Source organism: Leopardus geoffroyi, chromosome D3, assembly GCF_018350155.1.
Source record: "Leopardus geoffroyi isolate Oge1 chromosome D3, O.geoffroyi_Oge1_pat1.0, whole genome shotgun sequence".
Taxonomy (NCBI): Eukaryota; Metazoa; Chordata; class Mammalia; order Carnivora; family Felidae; genus Leopardus; species Leopardus geoffroyi.
Window position 1 is genome coordinate 16,779,492 of NC_059339.1, and position 27,968 is coordinate 16,807,459.

Here is a 27,968-nt window from a genome sequence, read left to right on the forward strand (position 1 = left end):
TAGACTGGCCTGTGCCTCGTGCTCTTGAGTCTTTCATCTCTCCCATCCTGCAGCTGTTCTGCATGGAAGACCTACTCAGAAGTGCATGTTGAGAAATACATGGCAGAGAAACTTTCGGATTAAATATTATGGCTAATCTGATAAATATTATCCTTAAGTGCTCATTTTGTTAAAAGATGTAGAATGTTCTGGGCCTTGGGAGGTGATGAATGAATGTGTAGAACTTCACCAAAGCTTTCTATGGCTGTAAAATAAGCCAATTACAAAGTTGAGCTAATGAGAAATTTTCTGGGGTGTGGGCTATCCGCGCCCCCCCCACCCTTTTCCTGCCTTGTCCCAAAAGGACACTCAAGATTAAAAGTGGTCTTAAAAAGGAAAATGAAAGTTTCTGAGCAGCAGCCGTCCATGTGATTCTAATAAAGTCTTTGCAGGAATTTAAACGTGTAAGCCTGCTGTGCTGTGCTTTAACTAGCTGTACTTAGAAACCCCATTAACAATTAAATGTGAATTGAGGCTTTCATTAAAAGACCCAATTAAAGCTGTGGATAAGTAACTTTCATTAAAGGTTTCCTGCTATCAATTTTAAGAAGACTTAAGTCGTTTCTATGAAGAAAAACAAATATAGCAGACTTGACTTTTGTAGGTATAAAGGAAATCTGCTGGAGGCTGAAACAACCCACACTCATCTTGGGAAGCTGCAAGGAAAGTCCTGGCTTTCTGGTTTCCCTATATTACTTTTCAGTGTTCACGTGAAGTCAGGCTTTTTATTTTACTTTGGATCTGTGAGATGCAATTAGGATTTCTGAGCAGCTGAGCTGTTGCTAGCACAGAGGGGAGGATAGAGTTGAGAGGACTCCAGCTTAAGAATAGCATTAGGTTGTAATATCTTTGGGAGATTATTATTACCAGAACTTGGGGGTTTTAGGAATTGTAGTGAAATTGAGCTGTGTTAGGATTGGGAAAGTTTCAGGGTAAAGAGGCAAAGCATTGTTTTTCCTGTTTATTACAGTAGTTAAAATGGGAGGATTTTCCCCTTGCTTGCTGCAGGGAAGAATGATGAGGTTCTGTGGAACAATACAACTGAGTTGATTTAGGTTTGTATTTATATAAACAGACTGAAGATGTTCCCATAGTTCATTTTTCTTTTTCTCCTCTTTCTATATTTCCTCTTTTTTCTCCTCTTTCTATATTTCGATTTGAAGCTTTGAAAGCTGTATCAGTCCTGTTCAGTTATCTCTGCTTCCAAATAGTCTGCCGGCAATAGATCCTAGAGCTGGTAGAAGTCCACAAATGGCTGGACACTGGGGAGTTCTAATTTGATCAGGCCCATATCTACTGTCTGAAAGTGGCAGTTTTTAATTATTTTATTTTTAAATGTTTGAGAGAGTATGCAGGTTCAGGGGAGGGGCAGAGAGAGAATCTTAAGCAGTCTCTGGGCTGTCAGCACAGAGCTGCCCAATGTAGGGTCTGATCCCATCAATGGAAAGATCATGACCCAAGCCAAAAATCACGAGTCATGCTTAACTGACTGAGCCACCCAGGTACCCCTATGTTTTTGATTCAGATGTGAGAAAACCACTTTGCCAGGGAGATAGAACTGGGCTGATGGTTTATGAAATTCCTTCCAGTGTCTGCTGCTTGTTAATTGTAATTTCAAAGGCCAGCTGGCTGAGAAAATGTAAGCTAAAAGTTTTTCTAAGGGTTAAGGCTTGTCAAATGTTCTTTTGCTATTCTTTGAGATAGTTGTATATAGATAGCTGTGTGTCTGAAAACTTTATTTATTTTTAATATTAGAGAATGTATACTTGTGAGCCGGGAAGAGGAAGAGAGAGAGAATCGCAAGCAGGCTCCACGCTGTCAGCTTGGAATCCAACATGGGGCTTGATTTCACGAACCGTGAGATCATGACCTGAGCCAAAATGCTGAACTGATTAAGCCACCCAGGTGCCCCTGAAAGCTTTTCAATGACAGGGCAAGATCTTGTGAGTGAAGGTACATAACTGACCCCCACTGTGCTGGATGAAGACGCAGCATGTACCTGAAGGCTTCTGAAATGCCCTTGAACTAAGTTCACCACAATTAATACATGGCCAGCCAAGTCACAGGTTGCTTTCTGCAGTTTCTTACTAAAATCCCTTAAAAACCATAAGCTTCATTCACTTCGCAATATTTATGGCCTCACTTTAACATCAAACAGTAGACTGTACTGAGGAGATGAGTGCTCTGCCCAGCTCTGCCCCTTAGTACTGGGGCGGAGAGGGTGGGTAGGCTAGATAGTTTTCAAACTTTTATAATTTTTTTGGCTATAGAACCCTTCAAATGTATTCTGATAAAGAAGCTCTCGAGGGGTGCCTGGGTGGCTCAGTTAAGTGTCCAACTCTTGATTTTGGCTCTGGTCAAGATCTCAAGGTTGTGAGATTGAGCCCCATGTTGGGCTTGATGCCGGGAGTGGAACCTGCTTGGAATTTTCTCCCTGCTCCTCCCCTTCCTGCTCTCCTGCTTGTGCGCGCGCCCTCTCTCTCAAAAAAAAAAAAAAAAAAAAAAAGCTCTCCATATAAAACACAAAAGCAGGAGTTGGCTGGTACATTTATTCTTTCAACAAGGATTTATTGTTTTCTTCATGACAGGCACTGAGGATACAGTAGTCGTTTTTGGTGGAAGAGGAATGAGTGAGTGTTGACAAAAATGTATTTCCCCTCACTGATCCCTCCCCAAGAAGAAATAACAAATAGTGCACAAATTGTAAACTCCTTTAGTGGTTCAGTTCATAATTCTAGTTGTGATTGTTAACCCTCTGACTTGGGCCCTGGTTTTTGGCCCCGGACTTAGTCCTAGGCTGAAAGGCTGACTCAGGTACAGCTAGGACATTTTCTAGTTCACATAATCATTGGGTTCAAATGATTCATTATCCCTCTGGAAGGCAGCACCAGCAGAGAAGCTACAAATACACTTAAAAAATGAGAAGTTTTACCTCAACTACACACTGCACGGCCAAGAAAAATTAGCAGGAGTTGAGCACAAAAGATAGACCAAATACCTCTGGGAGAAGGCCTGAAGCAGCTCCCAATGAAAGTTGCAACAAAGTGACAGGAATCTGGGTCTTCCACTTGGAGATTGGTCACATCAGAACATGAGTCCAAGGCCCACCTCCTTAAGAGGGGATGTTCTGCTACTGGTCTCACTTCCTTTACTTCCAGGCTTTCGACAGGATGTGACTGGTACACACTCCAGAACAGCAAAGGAGTTACAGTTTGAAGCCAGAATGAATGGCCACGATGCCTGACGTGAGACTTTCGTAAGTCACTTTCTCAAAACCCGCATCCTCTATCATCTCTTTGAACTCCTCCTAAAACACAAAGAAAGATACAGCAAGGATCACCTGGATTTAAACTCTAGGCCCCTTGTTGTAAAATTATGGTTTTGTACCTGAGGTGGGAACTGTCGGATACTCTCTACAAGGTATTGGTAGGACTTCCAATCTCCTGCGATGACTTCTCCCAGGACAGGAATGACCTGGAAGCTATACAGATCATAAAGCCTAAAGAAAAGGATGAAAGATTAAGATTAGAACATGACCCCTGATAAGAAGTTTTAGGCCTGGAGTCATAAATCCAAATGCCTTGTAGGGTCAGTACCTGAAATAAGTGATGCGGGCCAGGTGCAAGACCAATAGGGAGTAACAAGGTACAATTAGGAAGTAGCGTAAAAGTGGAGAAGGCGTGGGGCGCCTGGGTGGCTCAGTTGGTCGAGTGTCTGACTTCGGCTCAGGTCATGATCTTGCAGGTTCATGGGTTCGAGCCCCTGCATTGGGCTCTCTGCTATCAGCGTGGAGCCCACTTTGGATCCTCTGTCCCCATCTCTCTCTGCCCTTTCCCCACTTGTGCTCTGTCTCTCTCAAAATAAGTAAATCTAAAAAAAAGTGGAGAAGGGACAAGCACTACTCAGCTCTGACTACTGCCATGTGGGAATAAGTGCTTTCTCAGTGTTGCCATACATCCGATTTCTCAATTGAAGCTGGAAATTTTCATGTAAAACTTCCTGATTTTTAAATATGAACACCTAAGTCAATGTCTTAAAAATTGATGAGTCAAAATACATCTGTGGGCCAACTTGAGCCTTTGAAATTCTTCTGGCTTAGGTGTTGTCGTTAGAACTGGCTGACCTGAGGTGGCACTGTGTCCCCTAGAGACTCTGAACTATGAGGTTCATGCTTCTAGCTTACTGGCTATTTTCTGTCCATTTGGGGATGGAAAGCCCTTGGCTAGACAAGGAGAATAAAGCCCTGTTAACAGTGCCAACCTGGAAATGAGGGGATTGTTCACTTGGCTAAACTCCAGACAGAGAAACCGTCCTCCTGGCTTCAGGACTCGATGGGCTTCCTGGAGTGCCTGAGCAAGACAAGGAACAAGAGAACATACTCCTCAGCAGAACTCACTCAATTCCATGAGGCCAAGATAGCTCGAGCTTCGGTGGGCATTATAAAAGTTAGCATTTCCCATAGCTCCCTTGTGCATTCTTAGCTGGAAAGCTGTAGTAGCAGAGATAACCCTACACTATTCTAAATTTTATAGGCACGAAGAGAAGGTTACTTGGAGCATTCAGACTGGTATAACCACATGGTGGCCAATTTCACAATTATTATTTATTAAAAGCTTATTTCAGGATTTTTTTTCTTTATTTTTTAATGTTTGTTTATTTTTGAGAGAGACAGAGTATGAGTAGGGGAGGGGCAGAAAGAGAGGGAGACACAGAATCCGAAGCAGGCTCCAGCCTGAGCTGTCAGCACACAGCCCGACATGGGGCTTGAACTCACGGACCTTGAGATTATGACCTGAGCCAAAGTCAGATGCTGAACTGACTGAGCCACCCAGGCACCCCTTTTTTCTTTATTTTTAAAAGTAAACTCTTGGGCACCTGGGTGGTTCGGGTGGTTCAGTTGGTTCAGTGTCCTACTTCGGCTCAGGTCATGATCTCATGGTTCATGGGTTTAAGTCTGGAATCGGGCTTGGTGCTGTCAGCACAGAGCCTGCTTTGGATCCTCTGTATCTCCCCACCTCTCCTCTGCTGCGCTCTCTGTCTCAAAAATAAACATTAAAAAAAAAAAAGTAAACTCTGCCCAACGTGGGGTTCAAACTTACAACCCCAAGATCAAGGGTTACATGCTTTACCAACAGAGCCAGCCAGGCATCCCTACAATTACTTATTTAAATCACAGTGGATATCCTTTTTGATCTAGCAATTTTACTTCAAGGAACCTATCTTATAGAAATGCATCTATTGGGATATGCATAAAATAAATGTTTATTTTTAAGAGAGAGAGAGAGAAAAGAGAGAGAATGTGTGTATGTGAGCAGGGGAGGAGGAGAGGGCGAGAGAGGGGGTCAGAGGATCCGAAGTGGGCTCTGTGCTGATATCAGCTAGCCCAATGCGGGGCTTGAACTCCTGAACCACGAGATCATGACCACGAGTTGAAGTAGGACACTCAACTGACTGAACCACCCAGGTGCCCCTCCAAGATACATATTTAATGGAAAAAAAGCAATGAGCAAAATGTTTCATGTGCTAATATTTGTATAAAAAAAGAAAAAAACAATAAAGACATTGACACAAGTAATTGGTGATTGTCTGGAGGGAGAGGATGCACTGAATGGTTGGGACACATGGATAGGAGGCATACTTTCACTGATACACCTTTTTGTACTTTGAACCTATTCAAAAACATTTTTTTAAATTAAAATAATAAACTGGCTACATACACAAGCAGGTCATAAAAACCAAGCTGAAGTGCATCATAAAGATGTCCCACCAAGGTGGCTGAGTGGCTCAGTCGGTTAAGAGTCCAACTTCAGCTCAGGTCATGATCTTACGGTTCATGAGTTCAAGCCCCATGTCAGGCTCTGTGCTGACAGGTGAGAGCCTGTGTCTTCCTCTCTCTCTGCCCTTCCCCCGCCCACACTGTCTCTCTCTCTCTCAAAAATAAATAAACATTAAAAAAAAAAAAAAAAGTCCCACCGAAAGCAGAGAAACCAGATAACTAGAGCCCCCATTATAGAACCAAAACGTGGCACCTTGCCTATCACCTTCAAATGCTTTGGGATAGAATGTTGAAGTAGAAATAAAGAAGAACTACATCAGGTGGTGCCTGGCTGGCTCAGTCAGTGGAGCATGGGACTCTTGATCTCAGGGTTTTGAGTTTGAGCCCCAAGTTGGGTGCAGAAATTACTTAAAAATAGGGGCGCCTGGGTGGCTCAGTCAGTTAAGCATCTGACTTCGGCTCAGGTGATGATCTCATGGTTTGTGGGTTTGAGCCCAGCATCAGGCTCTGTGCTGGCAGAATGGAGGCTCCTTGGGATTCTCTTCTTCTTCTCTGCCCCTCCCCAAGTCATGCTGTCTCTCCCTCTCTCAAAATAAAAAAACAAATTACTTTAAAATCTTAAAAAAAAGAACAAAAAGCTGTGTCAGATTACAAGCTGAATGTTCCCTTCTCCCTATAGAGGAACCCATTACTCTAGCTACCTTCTGCCAAAATAGTGTTTGCCTTTTTCTGTGTTGGCCTTGGAAATGCCACTGATCTGCAAACTCACAGAGTCAGACAACTTCTCAAATGAGAGGAAACAGATGGAATGCCAGAGCAAGACAGACAGCTCAAAGATGTGAATACCAACCCAAGCAACAAAGGCTTCTATGAGGATCTGCTCTGTGGTCTTGGTCTTTTTCAATTTTGTGAGTAGGAAAATTGGCAACTTCAAGGATTGAAGCCCCTAAGCCTGACATGGTCATTCCACTCAAGAGCTGGTTCGAGTGAAGAATCTCTCCCTCCTTCCTCCTTTTCCGTGGGGCCATCCCAGGAGATCTAATATCGTGAGAGTCACTCAAGCTGAGGATGCAGCCATTCATACCTGATCAATGTGTGTGACATTCCGGATCCCAAAGGCAATAGTGTAAACATCAAACTTGTCATCATCAAAGGGCAGTTCTTCAGCATCTCCCAATACCCAAGCAAGTCCTGAAAGAGAAAATCATTTCTGGTCTCAGTCTGGGTAGCCGTCTCTTCTGCACCCAGTGAATTGTCAAACCTGAGGAGGGCATCATGGGAACCCCCCAATTTGTGTAGTCAGCCAGGCAGAATCATGGGCAGCCTGGACACCCCCTAGATGGCTGACTTCTCAAGTGGGGGGAGTCTTACAGTATGGAGCCTCTAAATCTGTGGAATCTGAGACTAACTCTGGATTAGTCTCAGAATTGAACTGAATCATTGGACACCTACCTAGTTGGTGTGGGAGAAATGGAGAACAGTTTGATGCTGGCAAATACCATACATGTGGTATCAGCAACCATCACACGCCTGCCTTCATCACTGGGTTCCTGGCCACTGTCTTCAAGGTGTCCTATCCCCCTGAGGATTTGATTTCTTGAAGTCAGCAGGAAGTTCTTTCCCCAAGGGTCTCAGAGTAAAACCTGATGAATACTTAGTTATGCCCACCCTCAAGCAACCTTTACCCAACTAAGTGTTTTGTGTAAAGCACCGTGGTTAAGATCCCGGGTCCTGGGGTTAGACTGCCCGGGTTCTAACTCCAGTGTCACCATTTATTAGCTATATAATCTTGAATAAACTACTTTGACTTGGTTTCCTCATCTGTAAAGTGGAGTTAATAAGAGTATCAGAGGAAATGAAACATTAAAAAAAATGTTTTTAAAGGGCACCTGGGTGGCTTAGTCGGTTAAGTGTCTGACTTTGGCTCAAGCCATGATCTCATAGTTCATGGGTTCGGGCCCCAGGTTGGGCTCCATGCTGACAGCTCAGAGCCTGGAGCCTGCTTCGTGGATTCTGTCTCCCTCTCTCTCTGCCCCTCCCCCACTCATATTCTGTCTCTCTCTTGAAAATAAAATGTTAAAAATAATTTTAAAAAATAAAAAAATAAGAGTATCAGAGTGTCATTGGAAGTATTCTAAGTACACAATTTAGCCTAGTTATATTGGTTCTATTGGAGAATTAAAGGGTCAAGACCCAAGTCTGGTCACAAATTCAGAAAACACCCAAGGGAACCCTATAAGGGTGGCTATGTCCTCTAAGGATACTGATTCGGCTTTAGTATTACCCAACTTGCAGTGAATTAGACATAAAATGCGATATAGAAGGAAAGCTCTGTAGAGGACGGTAAATGAAAATAACCTTCCTGGAAAGCAAACTAGCAGTAGTTAACAAGCATAAATAAAATAAAAATAAGCATACCCTTTGACCCAGCTACTTGATTTTTAGGAGGAGGACATTGATGACATCATCATCATCATCATCATCATCATCATTGCAACTGCTCCGACCCCTTGGTGGCAGGGTCTGTATTATCACTTTAAATACATTATCTTATCACATTCTCATACCAACTCCATGGGATAGCTCTTATTATCATCCTCACGTTTTAGATGAGCAAAGCTGAGTATCAGAAAGGTTAAAGCAGCTTACCCAAGGTCATATGGAGGGACTGGAACTCAGGTTGTTTTATCCCAGAGCCTGTGTTTTTCAACAGCTATGGTATATTACCTCCTACTATAAGGTGGTTTTTATTCTCTTTATTTAAAATTTTTTTTTAAGTTTATTTATTTTTGAGAGAGACAGAGACACAGTGTGAGTGAATGAGAGGGTGAGAGAGAGGGAGACACAGAATCCAAAGCAGGCTCCAGGCTCTAACCTGTTAGCACAGCGCTCGATGCAGGGCTTGAACTTACGAACCGCGAGATCATGACCTGAGCTGAAGTCGGCCGCTTAACTGACTGAGCCACCCAGGCGTCCCTATTCTCTCCATTTTATAGATAAAGTAATTGAAATGTAAAGAGTTTAAACAATTGTCCAAGGTTATATAGAAGGTAAAAACATTAACAAATGCATGCAAAAATTTACAAATATGGATGTTACAATGCTGTGCAATGTGCAAAAACACTAGAAAAAAAATGAAAGATCAGTTGGTTATTGGTTATGTAAATTGGTTATGCGAAATCTTCATGATTCACATCCATACAGGAGAATATAATAAATAATGATTTTAAGGAATTTTTAATGACATAGAAAAATCTCATGATACAATGCTGAATTAGGGCAGGATACTAAATTTGTATATACAGGAAGGCTTTAATTTCATAAAAAGGAAATGAAAATGATTTGCAATTATAGGTAACATTTACTTTCTTCTTAATACTTTTCCAAAATCCAAAAGTTCTCCCAAATATACCACTTTTATAACCTATGAAATAATTTGTTTAAAGCTCCAGCCCACAGAGCTTACATTTGGGGAAGAAGTGCTCCACATAAAATACAAATAAACAGCGCTACACATAAATATGCCTTTCACATTAACTTTTACTATTACAAAATAATTTCTAGGATCCTCCTTAGTTTCAACTCTTTTTGCATGAGAGTTTTTACAAAGACATCATTATCGGAGACTGACAAAGCCAGGAGGAAAGATAAAAAACTGTCCTATGCAGCACTTGGTAATTCCTATGCCAGTGGATTTGTCTTGGCAGTTGGGAGAGGCTGAAGGGCAAGCTATGGTATGGAAGAGGTGAATCCAGAAAGGGAACACTGCCTATCATTTCTTTCGTTGTTCTCCATTCTTTACGGCTAAGCACCAGAGGGAAGGGAAACACGTTTTTCAGTAGGAGTAAGGAAACATAGTGCCTTTGTCTAAAAACACTAGGGACTGTCTGCTTTCTGGGCAGCGTTGATGGTTAACAAAAGAGCCCTTCATCTTGTAGGCCAAGTGGGTTGTTCGTCTAGGCAGCTTGTTCTGGGGGTGGGAGGAGGAGGAGGAGGAAGAATTGAACTAAAATAACCATAGATACTCCTGGTGGGGGAAGGGGAGGCCAGGAACGCTGATGTTGACCTGAGGGACTTTATTTTCTTTGTCCTATCTCACTGTCTCACACAGTGGCTGCCTGCAGTGCTTGGCGAGCTGGGAAGAGGGCAGTGCAGCAGCTGTGAAAAGTGAGCTAAACGGTGGTGTGGCTGCCGGATCCTCACTTCTACTTGGAAAAAACTGGGGGAAAGTATTTTAAAATATGAAAACAAACAGAAAGCGAAATGTGAAATCTAGGTCTTTAAGCCAGGGCACAAACTGTCCATTTTCAGGTTGCAGTGGGTTCCCAGAGATGTGCAGTCACTCTCCTGTCTGCTGCTGAGAGTACTGTTTACGGGTGTTTCTTTAACTCTATCAGCTGCGGCCTCTGAAAAGCAGATGCTGATAAAATAATTAAAAAAAAAAAAAGCAAGAAACATGCTGAGATGATGGAGGAGTGCAAATGTTTTGTTTGTTTGTTTGTTTGTTTTGGAGGGGGAGTGCAGAGAACACCCAGGGAAGATAAAAGGAAGAGGAAGCAAGACTGAGCAGAGAAAGCCTACAGATCAATGCAGATCTGATAAAGCCTTAGCCAAGCCAATAGGGAGCTCTGGAGCCCTGCCAGAAAAGAGCCCAACTTGGAAGCTGAGGCAGAGCCTAAAAGTTGTAAGAGCTGGAGGCTGTCAGCTGCTTGCACTCCTTGTGTCTGAAGGACAAGTTTCTGCTTTAGGGGCAAAGCACCTTCTCAGCTACCACATCTGTCAACCCCTTTGAGTACTGATGGGATATGATATGGCTCAAAAACAGGACACTGGGGTCAGCAGGGAGTTGCCGGGAATTGAAAGCAAAACTATCTCAGGGCCTAAGGGCTAAGATGAGAAGATTCAGCTCCAAATTGGGGTCTGCCTATTTAAAAGTTGTGTGACTTGAGTAGGACACTTCAACTTTTTGGGCTTTGGTCCCATGGGGCTGATAATCTAACTCCCTGGGTTGCTGAAATAATGTACATAACAGCATACAAACTGGATTCATGCAAATTATCGTTGATTCCTGCCTATCTGTACGTTTTTGGAAGCTGAAAAATAAAGCTCTTCAACATTTTATATATCTCATTTCATAAACATACAAAAATGGGGCGCCTAGTTGACTCAGTTGGTTAAGTGTCTGACTTCGGCTCAGGTCATAATCTCCTGGTTTGTGGGTTCCAGCCCTGCGTTGGTCTCTGTGCTGACAGCTCAGAGCCTGGAGCTTACTTTGGTTTCTGTGTCTCCCTCTCTGTCTGCCCCTCCTCTGCTCGTGCTCTGTCTCTTTCTGTCTCTCAAAAATAAATGTTAAAAAAAAACCCAAAAAACAAAAAGGACACAAACATTTCTGCAGTGTCTACTTTCTGTAGGACTGACTTACCAGCTTTGTATCCCCAAGCATGGGCTTTCTGCTTTCCAATCTTTAGCATCTCCTTGTTGATGTCACAGACCACAACCCGGGAACCGCCCAAGGGGTCCTCTTCGTTTTGGTACTTTTTGGCAATTTCTTCCCAGGATAAATTTTGCTGGGCCCGTAACTGCCTCTTCTGCTTTCCCTTATGCTGTGCCTGAACATAATTAAGGAACCGGAATGCAATGTCACCTGTGGAAAGCCAACAGGAGGAAAGATGCAAACACAAATACAAACAAAACCCCAGCATTTCCAAAACCCAAACAGAGATACAAAGGGACAAGATTTGAGGAGTGTGCAAAAATTGAAGTTTCTCTTCATTTATATAGTAACTACTAACATCAATTTTTAAAAACTTCATATATATATATATATATATATATATATATATATATATACATTTAAAGCTTACTTATTTAATTTTGAGAGAGAGAAAAAGCAAGCACAAACAGGGGAGGGAGGAGAGAGAGGATCCCAAGCAGGCTCTGTGCTGCCAGAGCAGAGCCTGACATGGGGCTCGAACCCACAAACTGTGAGAACTTGACCTGAACTGGAACCAAGAGTTAGCTGGATGCTTAACCAACTGAACCACCCAGGTGTCCCTTCTAATATATTTTTTAAGATTTCATTTTTTTTTTATTTTTTATTTAAAAAAAAATTTTTTTTTCAACGTTTATTTATTTTTGGGACAGAGAGAGACAGAGCATGAACGGGGGAGGGGCAGAGAGAGAGGGAGACACAGAATCGGAAACAGGCTCCAGGCTCTGAGCCATCAGCCCAGAGCCCGACGCGGGGCTCGAACTCACGGACCGCGAGATCGTGACCTGGCTGAAGTCGGACGCTTAACCGACTGCGCCACCCAGGCGCCCCTCATTTTATTTTTTAATGTTTATTTTATTTATTTTGAGAAAGAGAGCACACACATACACAGGAGTGGCAGAGGGGCAGAGAGAGAGAGAGAGAGAGAGAGAGAGAGAGAGAGACCCAAGCAGGTTCCGTGCTGTCAGCGCAAAGCTCGACATGTCCATCCCATGAACCATGAGATCATGACCTGGGCTGAAATCAAGAGTCAGACACTTGGGACACCTGGGTGGCCCAGTTGTTGAACATCCAACTCTTGATTTTGGCTTAGGTCATGATCCCAGGGTCGTGGGATTGAGTCCCGAGTCGGGTTCTGCGCTGAGTGTAGAGGCTGCTTACGATTCTCTCTCTCTTTCTCTCTCTCTCTCTCTCTCTCTCTCTCTCTCCCTCTGCCTCTCCCCTGCTTGTGCTCTCTCACTCTCTCTCTCTCTAAAATAAAAAATTGAGAAAAAAAGAGTTGCATGTTCTATCAACTGAACCAGCCAGGTTCCCTGTTTACTTCTAATATTCTTAAAAACCTTTTAGGGCGCCTGGGTGGCTCAGTTGGTTGAGCATCCAACTCTTAATTTTAGCTCAGGTCTTGATCTCAGCATCGTGAGTTCAAGCCCCCCACTGGGTTCCACGCTGGGCATCGAGCCTACTTAAAGAAAAACAAAAAACGAAAAACAAAACTTAAAAAAAAAATAGCATAAATAATGCATGGATACGTTCTCACTACAAAAGACTCATCTAAATATTTAGAAGAAAACATAAAAGTTCCATTCTTTCTCCATACCCTCTCCAGACACAACCAGCGTCAAGTGCTTAGTGCGAAGCCCTTCTAGTCTCTAATAATTGTTAGGAAAGCAACATAAGGGTATAGTTACCAGCAATGGTTCCCTGCCCTACCACTTCCCATGCCCAGTTCAGCTCCCCAGAGACCATCTTTCTCCTCTTTCAGCTGTTCCTTCTGTTGGTTCCAGCTCTTTACTTACCGTGCTTATAATGATACCCCGCCCCTCTTCTCTGGTTGCCTCCATCTTCCCAATATATTTGTATCACATTTCATAGTTCCTCACAGATCCCTTTGTAAACTAGAGTAACAGACTAATTAATATTTTATTTCTATTTCATCAGCTACAGATGGTACCTCTTGAACCCCTTCAGCCTTCTATTGTGTGAAGTTTAATGCCGTTGTGACTGGTGACATACATTGTTTGTTCTACCGCTATAATTATGTCTCCTCTGCTTTGTTGGTTAGAGTCTAAAAGCTGAAAATCAAAAGTGTTTATGTTATCGTGACCAGGTAAATACTGTTTGGGCCAAAACAGTGCTTTCTAGGATCGCATTTCCTTTGTTATAAAGTTGTCTTTGTTATCCTTACACTATTTGCAAGAAATATATCTTCTTAAGTTTTTCCAGTCTCTGCAACAAATTAGTCATTCTCTGGTCACTTTTCTATATATTTAAGTACTTTATACGTACTCCTATAAAACAACTTAAAACCTACACAGGGATATTCTACACATAGTTACACAACTTGTTTTCTTTCTCTTCCCACTGAATATGTCCTTGAGAACTTTCCACCAGTATTTATAGCATTCATTTAAATAGCTACATAATATTTCGTAGAAGGGATGTATCTTAATTTAAAACAATTTCTTTACTGAGGCAGAAATAGGTTACTTCCAATTTTTCACTACTACTAAAAATGATGCAGTGAGCATATTTGTAGCTATATATTTTTAAAATGTCTTTTTTAATATATGGGATTACCTCCTAATTACATTTTCTAAATGGGCAGTTGCCAGTATGCAGTAATGTTATGGGTTAAGCCACAGATGTAAGCAGCTCTGACTGAACCCTTTCTATATCTGTATCTTTGTGCAAGTTATTTTTTTCTTTTTTTTAGACTACACATGGAGAATTGGAATTGTAGGATCCTAGACTATAAAGATTCTAGATTTTTAAAAAAGTTTTATTTATTTTTGAGAAAGAGAGCGCACAGGAGCAGGGAACAGGGGGAGAGGGAGAGAAAGAATCCCAAGTAGGCTCCGCACTATCAGTGTGGAGCCTGATGAAGAGCTGGGTCTCATAAGCCTTGAGATCATGACCTGAGCTGAAACCACAAGTCAGATGCTTAACCAACTGAGCCACCCAGGAGCCCCTAAAGATTCTAAATTTTAATAGATTCTGTTAAATTGTCTTCCACTGAACAAGGTGTCTTACTGCTTTCTGAGTTTCCATTGAGGAGAGGACCAGACATAAACATGTTTCACACATGGAAACTGTTCTGTAATTTGTTATTCCATATTATTCAATTGGTATAGATTATGACATTATTACATTGTATGACACATTATTCTAATGTAATTTAACATGTAAATTAACCATTTGATAACATCCCAAGATGCATTTTAGAAACCCGTGACATTTTCTCCCCAAATGCCTAGTGTGCACCAAGTAACAAAGAACCACATATAAACAATTGAGCTTTTGGGGCATTCACTTTCAAACGTCCCCTGTCTGTAAAGAGAGTTTTCCTACAATTCTTTCTAATCTTATATTCTAATAAACTTTTGTCTGCTGCTCAAAAAAAAAAACAAAACACAATTGAGCTTTTGATTTCTGATGTGATAGTGGATTGAGAAAAGGTTGTCTAGAGAGCTTATGAAATATTGTAAAGGGCATCCCCCCCAAAGAAAAAGGGAAAGTGGATTAAAGGTTAAACAGAAAATAAAATGGTCGGGTGCCTGGGTGGCTCAGTCGGTTAAGCATCCGACTTTGGCTGAGGTCGTGATCTCACAGCTTGTGAGTTCGAGCCGCACATCGGGCTCTGTGCTGACAGCTCACAGCTTGGAGCCTGCAGTCTGCTTCAGATTCTGTGTCTCCCTATCTCTATGCCACTTGCCCTGCTCGTGCTCTCTCTCTCAGAAATAAATAAAAAAAGAAAAGAAAATGGTCAAGTAGAGGGTGAGATGTTGCTGGAGTAAAAAGTAATCTATTTACTTTGTAACCTGTGCATTTTCGAAAAATGAGAGGCATAAAGTTGATATTTTGTGCTTTTGAGTGATATTTAGTAAAACGTTTCTTAGAAGTATATTGATTTTGGGGGTGCCTAAGTGGCTCAGTGGGCTAAGCATCCAACTCTTGATCTAGACTCAATTTATGATCTCACAGTTTCATGAATTTGAGCCCTACATCAGGCTCTGTGCTGACAGTGATGTCGATTCTCTCTCTCCTCTCTCTGTGCCCCTCCCCCACTCTCTCTCCTCTCTCTGCCCCTCCCCCATGCACACTGTCTCTCTCTCTCTCTCAAAATAAATAAACATTAAAAAAATTTAAAGTGGGGCGCCTGGGTGGCGCAGTCGGTTAAGCGTCCGACTTCAGCCAGGTCACGATCTCGCGGTCCGCGAGTTCGAGCCCCGCGTCGGGCTCTGGGCTGACGGCTTGGAGCCTGGAGCCTGCTTCCGATTCTGTGTCTCCCTCTCTCTCTGCCCCTCCCCCGTTCATGCTCTGTCTCTCTCTGTCCCAAAAATAAATAAACGTTGAAAAAAAAAAAAAAAAAAAATTTAAAGAAAGAAGTATATTGATTTTCAATTACCATCTTCAGCCTAATGGTAGTTAAGCTAGCTCATTCCAACAAGAAACACTAACTTCCGTAAAATAATGCTCAGGATACTCAAGGATTCTCAACTGGACATTACCTGTGCCTCCAGCAACATCGAGCAGCTGGGTCCCAGGAAACGGGCGCATCTTCCAGAGCAGCAAATCCTTCCAAATACGGTGGATACCAAGGCTCATCATATCATTCATCACATCATACTTCTTGGCCACACTTTCAAACACATGATAGACTGACATAGGAGAAATACAACACAATTAATTGTGCTATTAACAAGATTAACTTGGGGAAGTCCTAAATGAAAGAGGATGAAGCTTTTCTCCCCTGAAGTTGCCTGTCTTTGTTGAAGTTAAGCTATAATGCTTGATGCCCAAATCTACCCCCCCCCTTTTTTTAATGTTTATTTATTTTTGAGAGAGCGCAGCGGGTGCAGAAAGAGGGAGACAGAAAATCCGAAGTGGCTCTGTGTGCTGACAGCAGCAAGCCCAATGTGGGGCTCGAACTCACAAACCGCAAGATCATGACCTGAGCCGAATTCAGACGCTCAACAAACTGAGCCACCCAGGTGCCCCCCTCAATCTACCCCTTAACCTCTTTTTAAAAAGGCTTAAATTATTCTAGGTAGGAAACCAACCTCTTTTCTGCTGTCTTAGTTACCTTTATCTAGGACCAATGCCTCAATAATGCCACACACCTACTTGGGACTAAATAGGTTTCCAGTTCTTAGAGGATGGGGTGGGGGGGGGGGTATGGAATTTTTCTAACGGTTATTATAGTAGAAAAACAACAAAACCATTGGAAAGACATGGCTAATAGATGGGAAGGTCTCAGTTCATCTCTGCTGGGATCACAGAAAAACAACAGGTACAATTTGGGGCCAAGCCACACTGCAGAGGGCCCTCCTAAATTTTCTCCTCATTAATCTAATAGGATCAAGGGTGAATGTGGAATCTGAGCTAACTGGAAAAGGAATTTACTATCCAAAACACTTTAAAGCACAGGCTACATTTAACTGCTTTACACCTGTTTCTCTGCCCATAACATGAAAAACTCAGTGTCAGCTCCCTATCACCCTGCCATAAGGCTAAATTAGGTAATGAAGGAGACACGCTTTGAGTTTCAGATGAAATGTGCTGCATAGATCCAAACCATCACTGTCCTCTGCTGAATCAGCACACTACAGAGCTCCTCCTTTAACTCCACCTTGAGCTCCTTTCTCAACCCCAGGATCTCCAAGCTTGCTTTTTTCTTTTGAACATCTTTTGGGGTACTGAGGGACACTAAGGCTCAACCCCCTCAGTATAAGCAATTTTTGCTTTGCATGGTTCTGATATACATGAATTTCAGTTATGGCGGCTTAGTTAAATAACACCAGTCCCCAAGCAACATCATTCAGTTCCAATGGTATATAAACTGTGAGTAACTGCATACAGTGCAAACTCCGCTGGTAGTTCTTCAGTTCATAAATCAATCTGTAAATAACAGACATATCATGATCAGTAACCAATCTTGTCACTTCTTTAAGTTTGTGGTTGCTAGGTCACTGCACATCAGTCATTCAGTTCACACACAGACAGCAAAGCATGTAGTTGTGTTACCTCCTTATCTCTCAGTTGTAAACACATGCGGCATTTTACAAAACTAGGTAATTCAAAGAGGAAATTGGCCGGGGCGCCTGCATGGCTCAGTCAGTTAAGCGTCTGACTTCAACTCAGGTCTAATCTCACTGTTGTTGAGTCTGAGCCCCATGTTGGGCTCTGTGCTGACAGCTGGGAGCCTGGAGCCTGCTTCAGGTTCTGCGTCTCCCTCTCTCTCTGCCCCACCCCCGCTCATGCCCTGTCTCTCTCTGTCTCTCAAAAATGAATAAATGTTAAAAAAAAAATATTTAAAAAAAAGAGGAAATTGGCCAACGAAAATGAAAGCACCGCAAAGAAGTGAAAAGTGGTAATACTGGAAGCGAAACGTCCACGAGATTATAGGAGAAACAGCTGACAACGTTGATACTCGAGAGACTCTAGCTACGCAGCTGGAAAAACTTTGTGAAGATCAACTTATGGACATAAATGAGGATGTGGTTGTGACAAAAGGTTGAAGATGTCCCAGAGGAAATGATGCCAGTGAAAAAAAATCTCACACTAAAGGAATTCCTGGAGATATTTCATGACCCTTGAAAGTGAAAAGATAAAATGTTACAAGCTGATTGAAACTGAGAAAGGAGTATGGCAATTTGCCAAGGCATAGAGAGGATGCTTGCTCCCTATTGTAAATATATGACCAGAAGGTAGCAAACACCGTTCAAACTACTCTTCATTCATTTTTTTATGAAGGAATAAAACAGCTTAGTGTTTCTAATTTTATTAGAATTTTAACTCAATTGAAAAATTTTAAATTTGAAAATCCTAACTATATTAAATAAGATTTTTTTATGTGTTACATCTTTATAATATTTTTAAATGTTTATTTATTTTTGAGAGAGAGACAGAGTGTGAGCAGGGTAGGGGCAGAGAGCAAGGGAGACACAGAATCCAAAGCAGGCTCCAGGTTCTGAGTTGTCCGCACAGAGCCCGACATGGCGCTCAAGTTCACAAACCGTGAGATTATGACCTGAGCCAAAGTCGGATGCTCAACCCACTGAGCCACCCAGGCGCCCCTACATTAAATAAGTTAAAATTAAACCTAATCTGGGGGCATTTGGCTGGCTCAGTCAGTAGAGCATCTGACTCTTTATCTCAGGGTTGTGTGTTCAAGCCCCAGGTTGGGTGTGTAGCCCACTTAAAAAAAAAAAAAAAAGAATAAAACAAATTAAACCTAATTTTAAATTATAGTGTGTTAAGTAAATATTGACTTTACTATTTGTTTCATTGGCCCTCTACATTTATAATTAACAGTGAGGAAGTTTTTGATGTTCAATAATTAAAAAAAATTTTTTTACATATATTTATTTTTGAGAAACAGAGTGAGACAAAGCATGAGCGGGAGAGGGGCAGAGAGAGAGAAGGAGACACAGAATCTGAAGCAGGCTCCAGGCTCTGAGCAAGCGGTCAGCACAAAGCCTGATGCGGGGCACGAACCCACGAACTGTGAGATCATGACCTGAGCTAAAGTCAGACGCTCAACAGACTGAGCCACCCAGGCGCCCCAGCAATTTTTTTTTAAGTAAGCTCTATGCCCTCATGACCCTGAGGTCAAGAGTCACATGCTCCACCAACTGGGCCAGCCAGGTGACCCTGATGTTCAATAATTTTTAGAGGCCATGGAACAGTTGCAATTTTTCTCATTGATAATTAAGATCATTGTACATGATTTCAGCGTGCATGGTCATTTTTATAGTCCTGCAATAGTGTGCAAGAGGAAGACTGCCTGCACTTCAATGTTGGCTCCCAAGGTGGGAGATCTAGATTTAGCTCAGTGGGTAATTTCTTCCTTGCTTGTCATTGTGTGCGATGTTGTTTATATGTTGTAAAGTACAATACAGAGGTTAGGCATTATCATTTCGGAAGCAACCCACCTGAATTCAAATCCCCAATTTTGCCACTTATTAGCAGAACCTTGGGCAAGTGACGTAACATCTCTGTTTCAACAGTTTCTCCATCTATAATATCCGGCTACTAATCCCTACCTCATAAGGTGGTATTTGTAAGAATTAATGCGAAGTATGTAAAAATGTTTCAAGTCCTTAATAAAAGTTTACTGTCATTTTACTTGGCTCCTCTTATTTCACAAGCAGTTATCAAGCTTTTAATGTGCATCAAGCACTAAGATATAGACATGAATGAGCCACTGTACTAGCTTTCTGGGGATTCACAGTTCTGTGAAATAAATGTTAATTTAAAATAAATATTCAAAGAGTTACTACAGTAAAGCTATGTATTTAGTAAGGCGGAGGTGAGAGGTAAGACAACGAAGTGGTCTTTAGAAGGATGGGACATTCCATTGTGAATTCTTTCTCTTTATTTCCTGGGTGACCATAGGCCAAGTGAAGGAAACTCTCAGAGCCTCACCATACCCATCTGTAAAATGGGCACAATACCTTCCCCATTATAAGTGGTACAGATGGGAGTTTTAAAATAGTTCTTTTCCTTTCCCATGCCTATAGCACAATGGACACAAAGAAAGTGCTCAACAATACCTAACCTTTAGCAGTTATGAAGTGCCAGGCGTTGTTCAAAATACTTTAACTTATGAAGTAATCTAATCCTTATTATAACTCTAAGAGAAAGGTTACTATTATTCCTACATGTAAAACTTGGAAGCTGAGGTCCAGAGAAGTTAGTTTCCTTCTTCCTTTCTAGAAAAAATGGTCCATCCCTTTAGCAAGAGGTGAAAAACATGAGCTGTGTGGTCACACCAAACTGAGTTGGAATGCTGGTTCCACCATGTTAAATTGGGCAAATTGTTGTTTGATCTTTAAGTCTCAGTTTCCTCATGTGTTAACTTGGGCATAACAAAACCCACTGTCGGGAGGTTGAAATGAGAAGTGGAAATAATATCTGCATGGTGCCTGGCACATCATAAACATCCAACTGATGGGATTTAGTGAGAATTATTGTGTTCAATAAGAGGAGGCATCTAAGCTCTGAGGAGTCAGGCTGAGGTGACTCCTTGAAGGTCAGGACTGCACAGGCCACGGCATACGGGTCAACAGGACGTAAAACCAACTCCTAGCTGAGCAGAAGAAACTAGATCGCAAATAGATCCCTCCATCCGCCCTCTCGCCCCTTTCACCTTTGCCCCCCTTCTCCTCCTCCGACACAGTCTCAAATCCGAAGTGTGTTTCCGTTGCCTGCTTCTCTTGGGATAATTGCCGCGCACCCAGCGGACCCCCAGGCCAGGAGCTACGAAGCCCGGGGAGCTCGCAGCACCGCATCAGCCGCGACCACCTACGACCGCAATAGCTCCAGAGAGCGCAGCTCCTGGGGGCCGCCATCTTGGCAGTAGGGTGACAGCAGCCGGACCGTACGTCATGTTGCATCACTAGAGGGTCGACGGCGGCCGGTAGGAGACAGTAGTGATCGAACGCGCCCTGAAACCCTTTACTAGAGAGCTATGCATGATCTCTGGGATCCAGAGGCTAGTCTTTGAGCACCCGAAATCCTTTTTCTTTCTTCCCACGTTGAATATAGAATTTACCAGAAATGAAGGGACCTTAGGAAGAGCCCCCAGTCGCGTCTCAGCGGCCATGTCTCTGAATCTTGTCAACCAGTAGTGTGAATGCTACCTCACAAGATATACAGTAACTCTGGTTTTCTGATGCAGAAGGAGGAAATTGAGATACGGTGTGGTTTCCAAGTAGATTACAAGGTCAATTCTCTAAAACTTTGATGTGCCTAGGAATCACCTGGTTTGATGTTTAAAATGCAGATTCCTGGGCCCCCAATACCAGAGATTTTGAATCTGTAAATCTGGGATGGGTATTGGGAATCTTTATTGAACAAGCTTCTCTGATGATTCTGATGCAAAGAATTCGCAGACCTTTCTTGAGAAACATATGCTAGACTACTCTGAAAAATAAACATATGAAAGGCTGTTCTTTGGTCATTCCATTTTTTGAACTTGGGAAGTTCATAAATGGGAAGGAAAGCTCTGGTGACTGTTTAGCGAGTCAGACACAATCACCACTCACCCTCCCTCTTCTGCTGTCACAAAGCTACACTTTTAGCACCAACTGGCAGAGCGTGGATGTTTACTTCAACCCCAGATTTTCCTGTTCTTTTTTTATGGAAAGGGTAATGTAGACCATCTTGCTCAAAAGAGGATGGAGGTGGTGAGTTTTGCTTGGATTTCTATATGTTTCTGCTTTGATTCTCTTTTTAAATGTATGTTTCCTGTAAATATTTCACAAGGAGAAAGCGCCAAGGACCCTAAGAAACTATTTTGAAAATGAAAAATCTCTTCCTGGTTTAATGTGTAGCCTGACAGATGGACACCCACTGCTTTCTTTTGGAAGAACTGCACAGACTTTTCCTCTTTCCCTCTCTTTTATTTTTAAGAGTGATAGAAGGAATGATTCATCCATGTAATCAGAGTTCTCACATTGTTGTTAAAGGAAATAAAAATTCATCAAGGAACCGTAGTATATCTTCCTTATCTAGTCATATATAAGGATGGAGCTCAGGATTTGGGATTGTTCCTTCTAGACATCAAAGTAAGTTTTCAGACCAACATTATGTACCTGTTCTCTCATTTCAATATGATTTGTGGGGAAAAAACTGCAAAGAGTGAAGCAAGACAAGCATTTTAAGGAAACTTAAAAATATGAGATCAGTACCTAATTTTCTTAATTTCAGTTAAAACTTAATTTCAAGAAATTGATTGATTTATATATACAGTACTTACTAATGTTTTGTATCACATGTGATGATAAATAAGGAGCCAAAAAGGATCCAATTAGGGGAATTCCAGAATTTTGTCTATTTATTTGTTCATATATGACTGCTGAAATTCCACTCATCCTTCCATGCTCAGCTCAAGTGACACCTCTCTGGGAAGCCTTCTTCTACCTGCCCTCACCTCTTTGTACTTCTCTCCTTGGAGCCTTTGCTACAGTCAGCATTTTGTATTAACTTTACTATAGCTCTTTTCTTTTTTAAAGGAATTAGAGGGGTTTTTTTTCTTCAGTTTATTTATTTATTTAGAGAGAGAGCATGCGCATGCGTGCATGTGCAATTTGGGGAGGGGCAGAGAGAGGGAGAGAGAGAATCCCAGGCAGGCACTGTTAGCCTGATGATGCGGGGCTCACAAACCATGAGATCATGACCTAAGCCAAAGTCAGACGCTTAACCCACTGAGCCACCCAGGTGCCCCTATTATAGCTCTTACTACCATTTTCCATTGTAGTTTGCTGGCTGGCTTGCTTGCTTGCTTTCTGTGAATGATATGTTTTTCAGTTAGTTTTGTTTACAAGTGAAACTCGGGGAATTCAAAATTAACATCCTTGCCAGTGAGCTTGTTATAGACAGGAAAAGTTTTACCTTTGTGTTCCACATTGTTCTGCTATGCTTTATCCAAATGAACCTTTATGAGCTGGCTGCCATCCAGTTTCATGTGGACTCTCTTGTGCACGATTTTACTTGGGAAGACTAAGCTCTCCAGGATTGCATCGTGCACAGCTGCCAGAGTGTGGAACACTTGCTTATTTTTTGTACAGCGTTTTTTGAGTTGGCTCAGGCAACTCTGGGCAATAAAGATATCATACTTCCCACTGAACTTTTTCTCCAGTTTACTTACTAGCTGGACTTGGATTTTCTGGAAAGATTTAAGTTGAGGAATGCAAACAAAGATTATAATAGCTTTCTGACCACCACTAACTTAAGTTTTCTTGGCTGTTGTTACATTTGGCTCCCTTAGCTGGGCCTTGAACACGTGCTCATCTGCAGCTCAAATAGAGCCTCGAAGGTGCTGGACTCATCCATAGCCATTCGGCTTCATGATATTTGGGTGCGAACTGAACATGGCCTTGCCCTTGATGAGCACTGGCCTAGCCACTGTAGTTTCTTATTTGCTTAATTCACTTAGGAAACTGTGAATATATTAAAGACCTCAATATGAATATATTTTGGCGTTCCTTGTGCTCAGCACAGTGCCGGGCGTATAATAGGTTTCTAACTAGTTGAGGTTAGTCTGAAAAATTATTTGTTCATCTCTTTAATGATGTTTGTATGTGATCCTTCGAATCTCACTGCTATGGCTGGAAGGAATCATTTATAATTTTCCAAAGTACAGATGGATGTGACAAGATTTTCTAAGTCGCAGTGTCCATATCTGTAAAATAGAGAACCGCTTATCTCATAGGTAGTTGAGAACATCATTTATTAGCCGTGTGATCGTGGGTAATCGATGGAAGCTTTTTAAGCCAGTTTCCTTGTCTTTATATTTGCGTTAATGTGAGGATTAAGTGTGATGATTCATATAACCCACAGTGCAATGCCTGTTAATGACAAGCACTCATAATGTTATTAACAATGAAATGTAATATTAACAATGACTTATATTAATAAATGACTTGTTAACAGTGAAATGAAATTTTGTATGAAGTGTTGTAAAATGATATTACATGTAAGGTTTTGTCATTATTATTATTATTAGGTAAAATAAGGACCATGAATAAATTGATATTAATACTAGAATAAGAACTACAAATTAAATAATGAGTAAATAAAAGGATTTCACAGGTATTCCAATGTTTGGATTCGTTATTAGTAGTGCATATTATTATACACATTCTTAGCGTTCTAAAGCTAAAACCTGAACTACAAGTCCCATCATCTTTTCAGTGGGGGGGGGGGGGGGAAGGGGGGAGGGGGTGGAATCTCTGGGCCCGGATGTAGACAGAAAACTACATTTCCCAGAGGGCTTCACTCCCACATCGCCATTATATATATAGTCCATCCGGGTTCTTCGAGATGCTGTTTGGCGACTCGTCGCCATTCCCGGAGCACCTCGGCCTCGGCCCAGAGGCGAGTGTCGGTCGCTGTGTCGGAGACACCGGTCCCCGACACCAAGACAGCCAGCCCTCTCCCCTGCCCCGCGGCGGGAGAGCGTGTCCGGCCGGCCGGCGGGGCTCGCACACCTTCCCTCGACTCCCCTTCCCCTGTAGCCTCCGCCCCGCCAGGCCCGGCCCGGACCTCCGAGCCCCGGCCTCCTCCTTCTCTGTCACTGCCGCCGCTGCCCCCGGGCTCGACAGCCCCGCCCGCTGCTTCTCTTTCCAGTTTGAGAAGCCGAGGAAGGAAACAGGGAAAAATGTCGCCATGAAGGCCGAGAACCGCTGCCGCCGCCGACCCCCGCCGGCCCCGAACGCCATGAGCCTGGGTCCCCGCCGCGCCCGCTCCGCTCCGACCGCCGCCGCCGCCGAGGCCCCCGTTGATGCCGCAGAGCTCCCCCAACGCCGCCGCCACCGCTTCCGACATGGACAAGAACAGCGGCTCCAGCAGCTCCTCCGCCTCTTCGGGCAGCAGCAAAGGGCAACAGCCGCCCCGCTCCGCCTCGGCGGGGCCGGCCGGCGAGTCTAAACCCAAGAGTGGTAAGGGCGGGCTCCCAGGGCGGTGGGCGGGGGGTGGGGGTGACTGTCCCGAAGGCTGGGGAGGATCCTCGCTCTGGTGTCTGGGTCACCCAGGTACAGCTCCGCTTTCCACTGTCGTTCTTCCCTTGCTCCCGTTTCCTATAGCTCCCATTATTTAAAAATTAACACTAAGAATACTGTACAGCGTGGTTTATGTGAATCCTTGCATTATCCTTGCTTTACTACTCGAAAGAGATTGGTGAACTAAGTGCTACTTTTATCCCCATTTTGCGGATGAGGAAGCTGAGGTTCACAAAAGGTAAGGTCACCCAGCTAGTATGTGCCTCACAGCAGGCCTTACTTAAAACCTGCTTTGTCTGACTCGCCAGTCCACACTCCTAAACCACTAAGTTGTCTTACCCTTTAATGTTGAATTAGCATTGGATAGTGTTCAAGTTTAAACAGGGGAGGGTGGGGCCCAAGGACTTTTGAAACTCAAATTTCATGTTTAATAACCTGGCCCAAGATCCATCCCTCTGTTGAAGAGGAGTCATCCTTGAATGGTTTTGTTCAGTGTGGAGTTGTGGTTACGAGCAGTAGCTGTGATTCAGTTTTTTTAGATTTGCCAGACCTTGAGTGTCTGAATTTCCTTTTTTGTAAAGGTGGAGATAATCAGAATTAAGTAAATTATCTTAGAAAACAAATGAGCTAAGAGCTTGGAAGAGTATCTGACAGCTATTATGCAGCAAACACACATCATGCCTATTTCCTTGTGTTAAGGGAGTGCTAACACTCTAGTGCTAACACACTAGAGTGTGTCCTTTTACAGGGAAGATTCTGTCATTTTTGTAGTCCTGCCTCTCATTATTAAATTATGACCGTCATGATAATAGTTACCATTTATTGAGGGCTCACCATGTGCCAGGTACTGGCTTAGGTTTGTACATCTCTTATCCATACTCCAGTTATTAACCTGTCCAGCAAGGTGGAATTGTTCATCTCTAAAGAAGGAAAACGCTGAGAAGCCAAGAGTTTAGGAGTTGGCAGAGTCGAGTGGAATGTTCTCCATGTGACTTCAAAGCCCGTGTACTAGTCTCTGCTATTTCATGCTATAATGTTATTAGCAGTAATAGGAAGATGTTTTCGGTGGGAGTGGGGATATGTGGCAGACAGGGGAACATTTGGAGTCCCATATGTAGAGTTCCAGTTTAAAACTTTTTAAGATTAAAAAACTGTAAGGCTGACTTGAGTTCAGAGTTGATCTACTGGATAGAGCAAACTTGTTTACCTGGTATGCTGAGGACTTCTAGAAATTGCTTATAGAATTCCGGGTGGAGGCCAGGTGTCTCGATAATAAACGAATGCTTTAAATACCTAAGCAGGGATTAGTGTGGACTTTCAGGCAGTATTATGTAGATTAATTTTGGGGTTTTGTACCCGTGTAGCTTTATCACAGATCCCTCTAGAGAGAGAGAGGGTAGCCAGGCCTCTTGGCTAGTGTTGGAACTACTGGTTTAGTGTAGTCTGAATAGTTCTCAATGTAGTTGATAAAGAACTTTACTTTTGCACTCAATTCCCAGTTGTAAAGTTAAAGATTGTGATTTTCTAGCTATTTGAATTCTCAAGTAGTTTTTCTGGGGCTCCTGTTTAAGCCACTAACATGCAATCATGAGTCTGTTGCAATAAATGCCTTCAGTTTATTCTGTAATGAGGCAGTAGTGAAAGTTGGTGACAATCCAAACAAGGAAACTGAGGTATTTAAGGCATTTACTCATTTTGTCCTCTGAATGTTGATTAGTAGACCTAACTCTGATTATCCAACAGGATGATATAGAATTCTGTTGTAATTTGACCAAGAAAATATTTGTCAGTGTTAAGGTTTCAGATAGATTTGTATAGAATACTTATTGTTGGGTTCATTCTGACTAAAATGATTTTTTTAAACAGTTAAATACTATAACATACTCTTAAAAGCATTTGTTTACCTTCTTAATTGAAAGCTTCTGAGGAAGGAAATAAAAGCTCTTATAAAGGATTTTTGCTAGGTTTTGTAAAATACACAGGGTGCCTCTGGTAACAGTAGTTTTTAATATGTTTGTTAGAAAGCTTGCCATTGCCAGTGTCTACCATTCTGGCTACTGCTATGTATGTTTCCTTAGCGAAAAGGAAGGATAGGTTTGTAGCTAAATAAGTTCATTAGCCATAATCCACGGCATGCATTTAAGAACAAATCAAAGGCAGAGTGGGTAGAGATTGAAAATAGTTTAGGAAACTGTGGATATTGGCTTTTAAGGTTGAACTGAGAGTTAGCATATGCTACCTTAACATTACAGCAAAGATCAATGCTGCCATGACAGATCATTCAGGACCTCTTATGTAGTGATTCTAGATCGTTGTTCTAGCAAAACAGTGGACTCAAATTCAGCATAATTCCATAAAAGCTTTCTGTAGTATTTCAAAAGCTGACTCAATACTTCATACTTGATTTTGCTGGAAGTTGTTGAAAGGACTGAGTTGAAGAAAGGAAATGGAGGGTAAGGTGAAAAGACAACTTTCTTTTGTGAAAGTAGCAAGGACAAGGGTTGCTCAGATTTTAAATATTTAATTTCCCTTTCCTCTCACCCTACCTCACATATGAAAAAAAAATCTGTTTTATTTTCTAAACTGCATGTTATAAATGGTCATTTGCTTCCTATCTACATGTTTAATATACTTGAGTCTTTGTTCCTGCAGTTGGCTTAAGTTTCCTCTTCATGCACACAGGAAATAGGTGAATTTGGCTCCTTGGATTTAATTGATCTTTTTGGCCAGAGTGGCGTACCGCAGTTCCTTTGCCTTGGCTAATTGCTTCAGACATTCACATAACATTCCTTTCCTTGGATATTTTCCTCTAGCTTTGTTCCAGTAGGGCTAAGATGCAGTTCTAAGAACATTTACAGTGAATAGCCCAGAATATAATCCAGAGGAGAAAGGTGTGTTTGGGTTTAGGGAAAGTCATTTAGAAAGAGCAAAGAAAGTAAAAAGAGGCAAGAGAGTAGGCTGTTTATGGACAAACAATGGACCCTGGCCCAGAACCAAGCTCTTGCCCCATTCCTCTGGGTGGGGGATGGTACTACCATGGAGGTTAAGGGAAGGTCAGGTATTATGAAGCAGTTATTTTGAGGTTGGTGATATGAAGCGCTGTCCTGACACACTTCCTCTTATTCCGGTACCAGGAGCCAGGTTACTAGTGGTAATC

General features: G+C 42.3%; 2 protein-coding genes across 5 annotated transcripts in view; one reads left to right on the top strand and one right to left on the bottom strand.

Annotated features, from left to right (window-relative positions):
* Positions 1-2,574: 2,574 nt before the first annotated feature.
* On the bottom strand, positions 2,575-20,696 carry COQ5 (coenzyme Q5, methyltransferase). The gene is made up of 7 exons (XM_045458186.1): positions 20,458-20,696; positions 15,815-15,964; positions 11,238-11,459; positions 6,900-7,006; positions 4,300-4,388; positions 3,427-3,538; positions 2,575-3,346 (listed from the first exon to the last, which is right to left on the bottom strand). The coding sequence occupies exons 1-7, from the start codon at positions 20,657-20,659 to the stop codon at positions 3,245-3,247; spliced, it is 984 nt and encodes a 327-aa protein (XP_045314142.1). The 5' UTR covers positions 20,660-20,696; the 3' UTR covers positions 2,575-3,244.
* A 3,895-nt stretch (positions 20,697-24,591) lies between these two features.
* RNF10 (ring finger protein 10) overlaps positions 24,592-27,968 on the top strand; it is a 35,657-nt gene continuing 32,280 nt past the window's right edge. For all 4 annotated transcript variants that reach the window (XM_045458187.1, XM_045458189.1, XM_045458188.1 and 1 more), the window contains exon 1: positions 24,592-24,751. In XM_045458187.1, the coding sequence (XP_045314143.1) occupies positions 24,595-24,751 (157 nt within the window). In that variant the 5' untranslated portion in view covers positions 24,592-24,594. The remainder of the gene's footprint in view (positions 24,752-27,968) is intronic.

Bases quoted from the DNA above. Each gene is read 5' to 3' on its own strand.
- COQ5 (XM_045458186.1), bottom strand. From the start codon at position 20,659: ATGGCGGCCCCCAGGAGCTGCGCTCTCTGGAGCTATTGCGGTCGTAGG. The intron at 15,965-20,457 runs GTGAAAGGGGCG...CTCCTATGTCAG, and splicing joins GGAGGAGAAGGGGGGCAAAG to TCTATCATGTGTTTGAAAGT. The intron at 3,539-4,299 runs GTTGGCACTGTT...CCTTTTCTTTAG, and splicing joins AACAATCCCCTCATTTCCAG to GCTTTATGATCTGTATAGCT.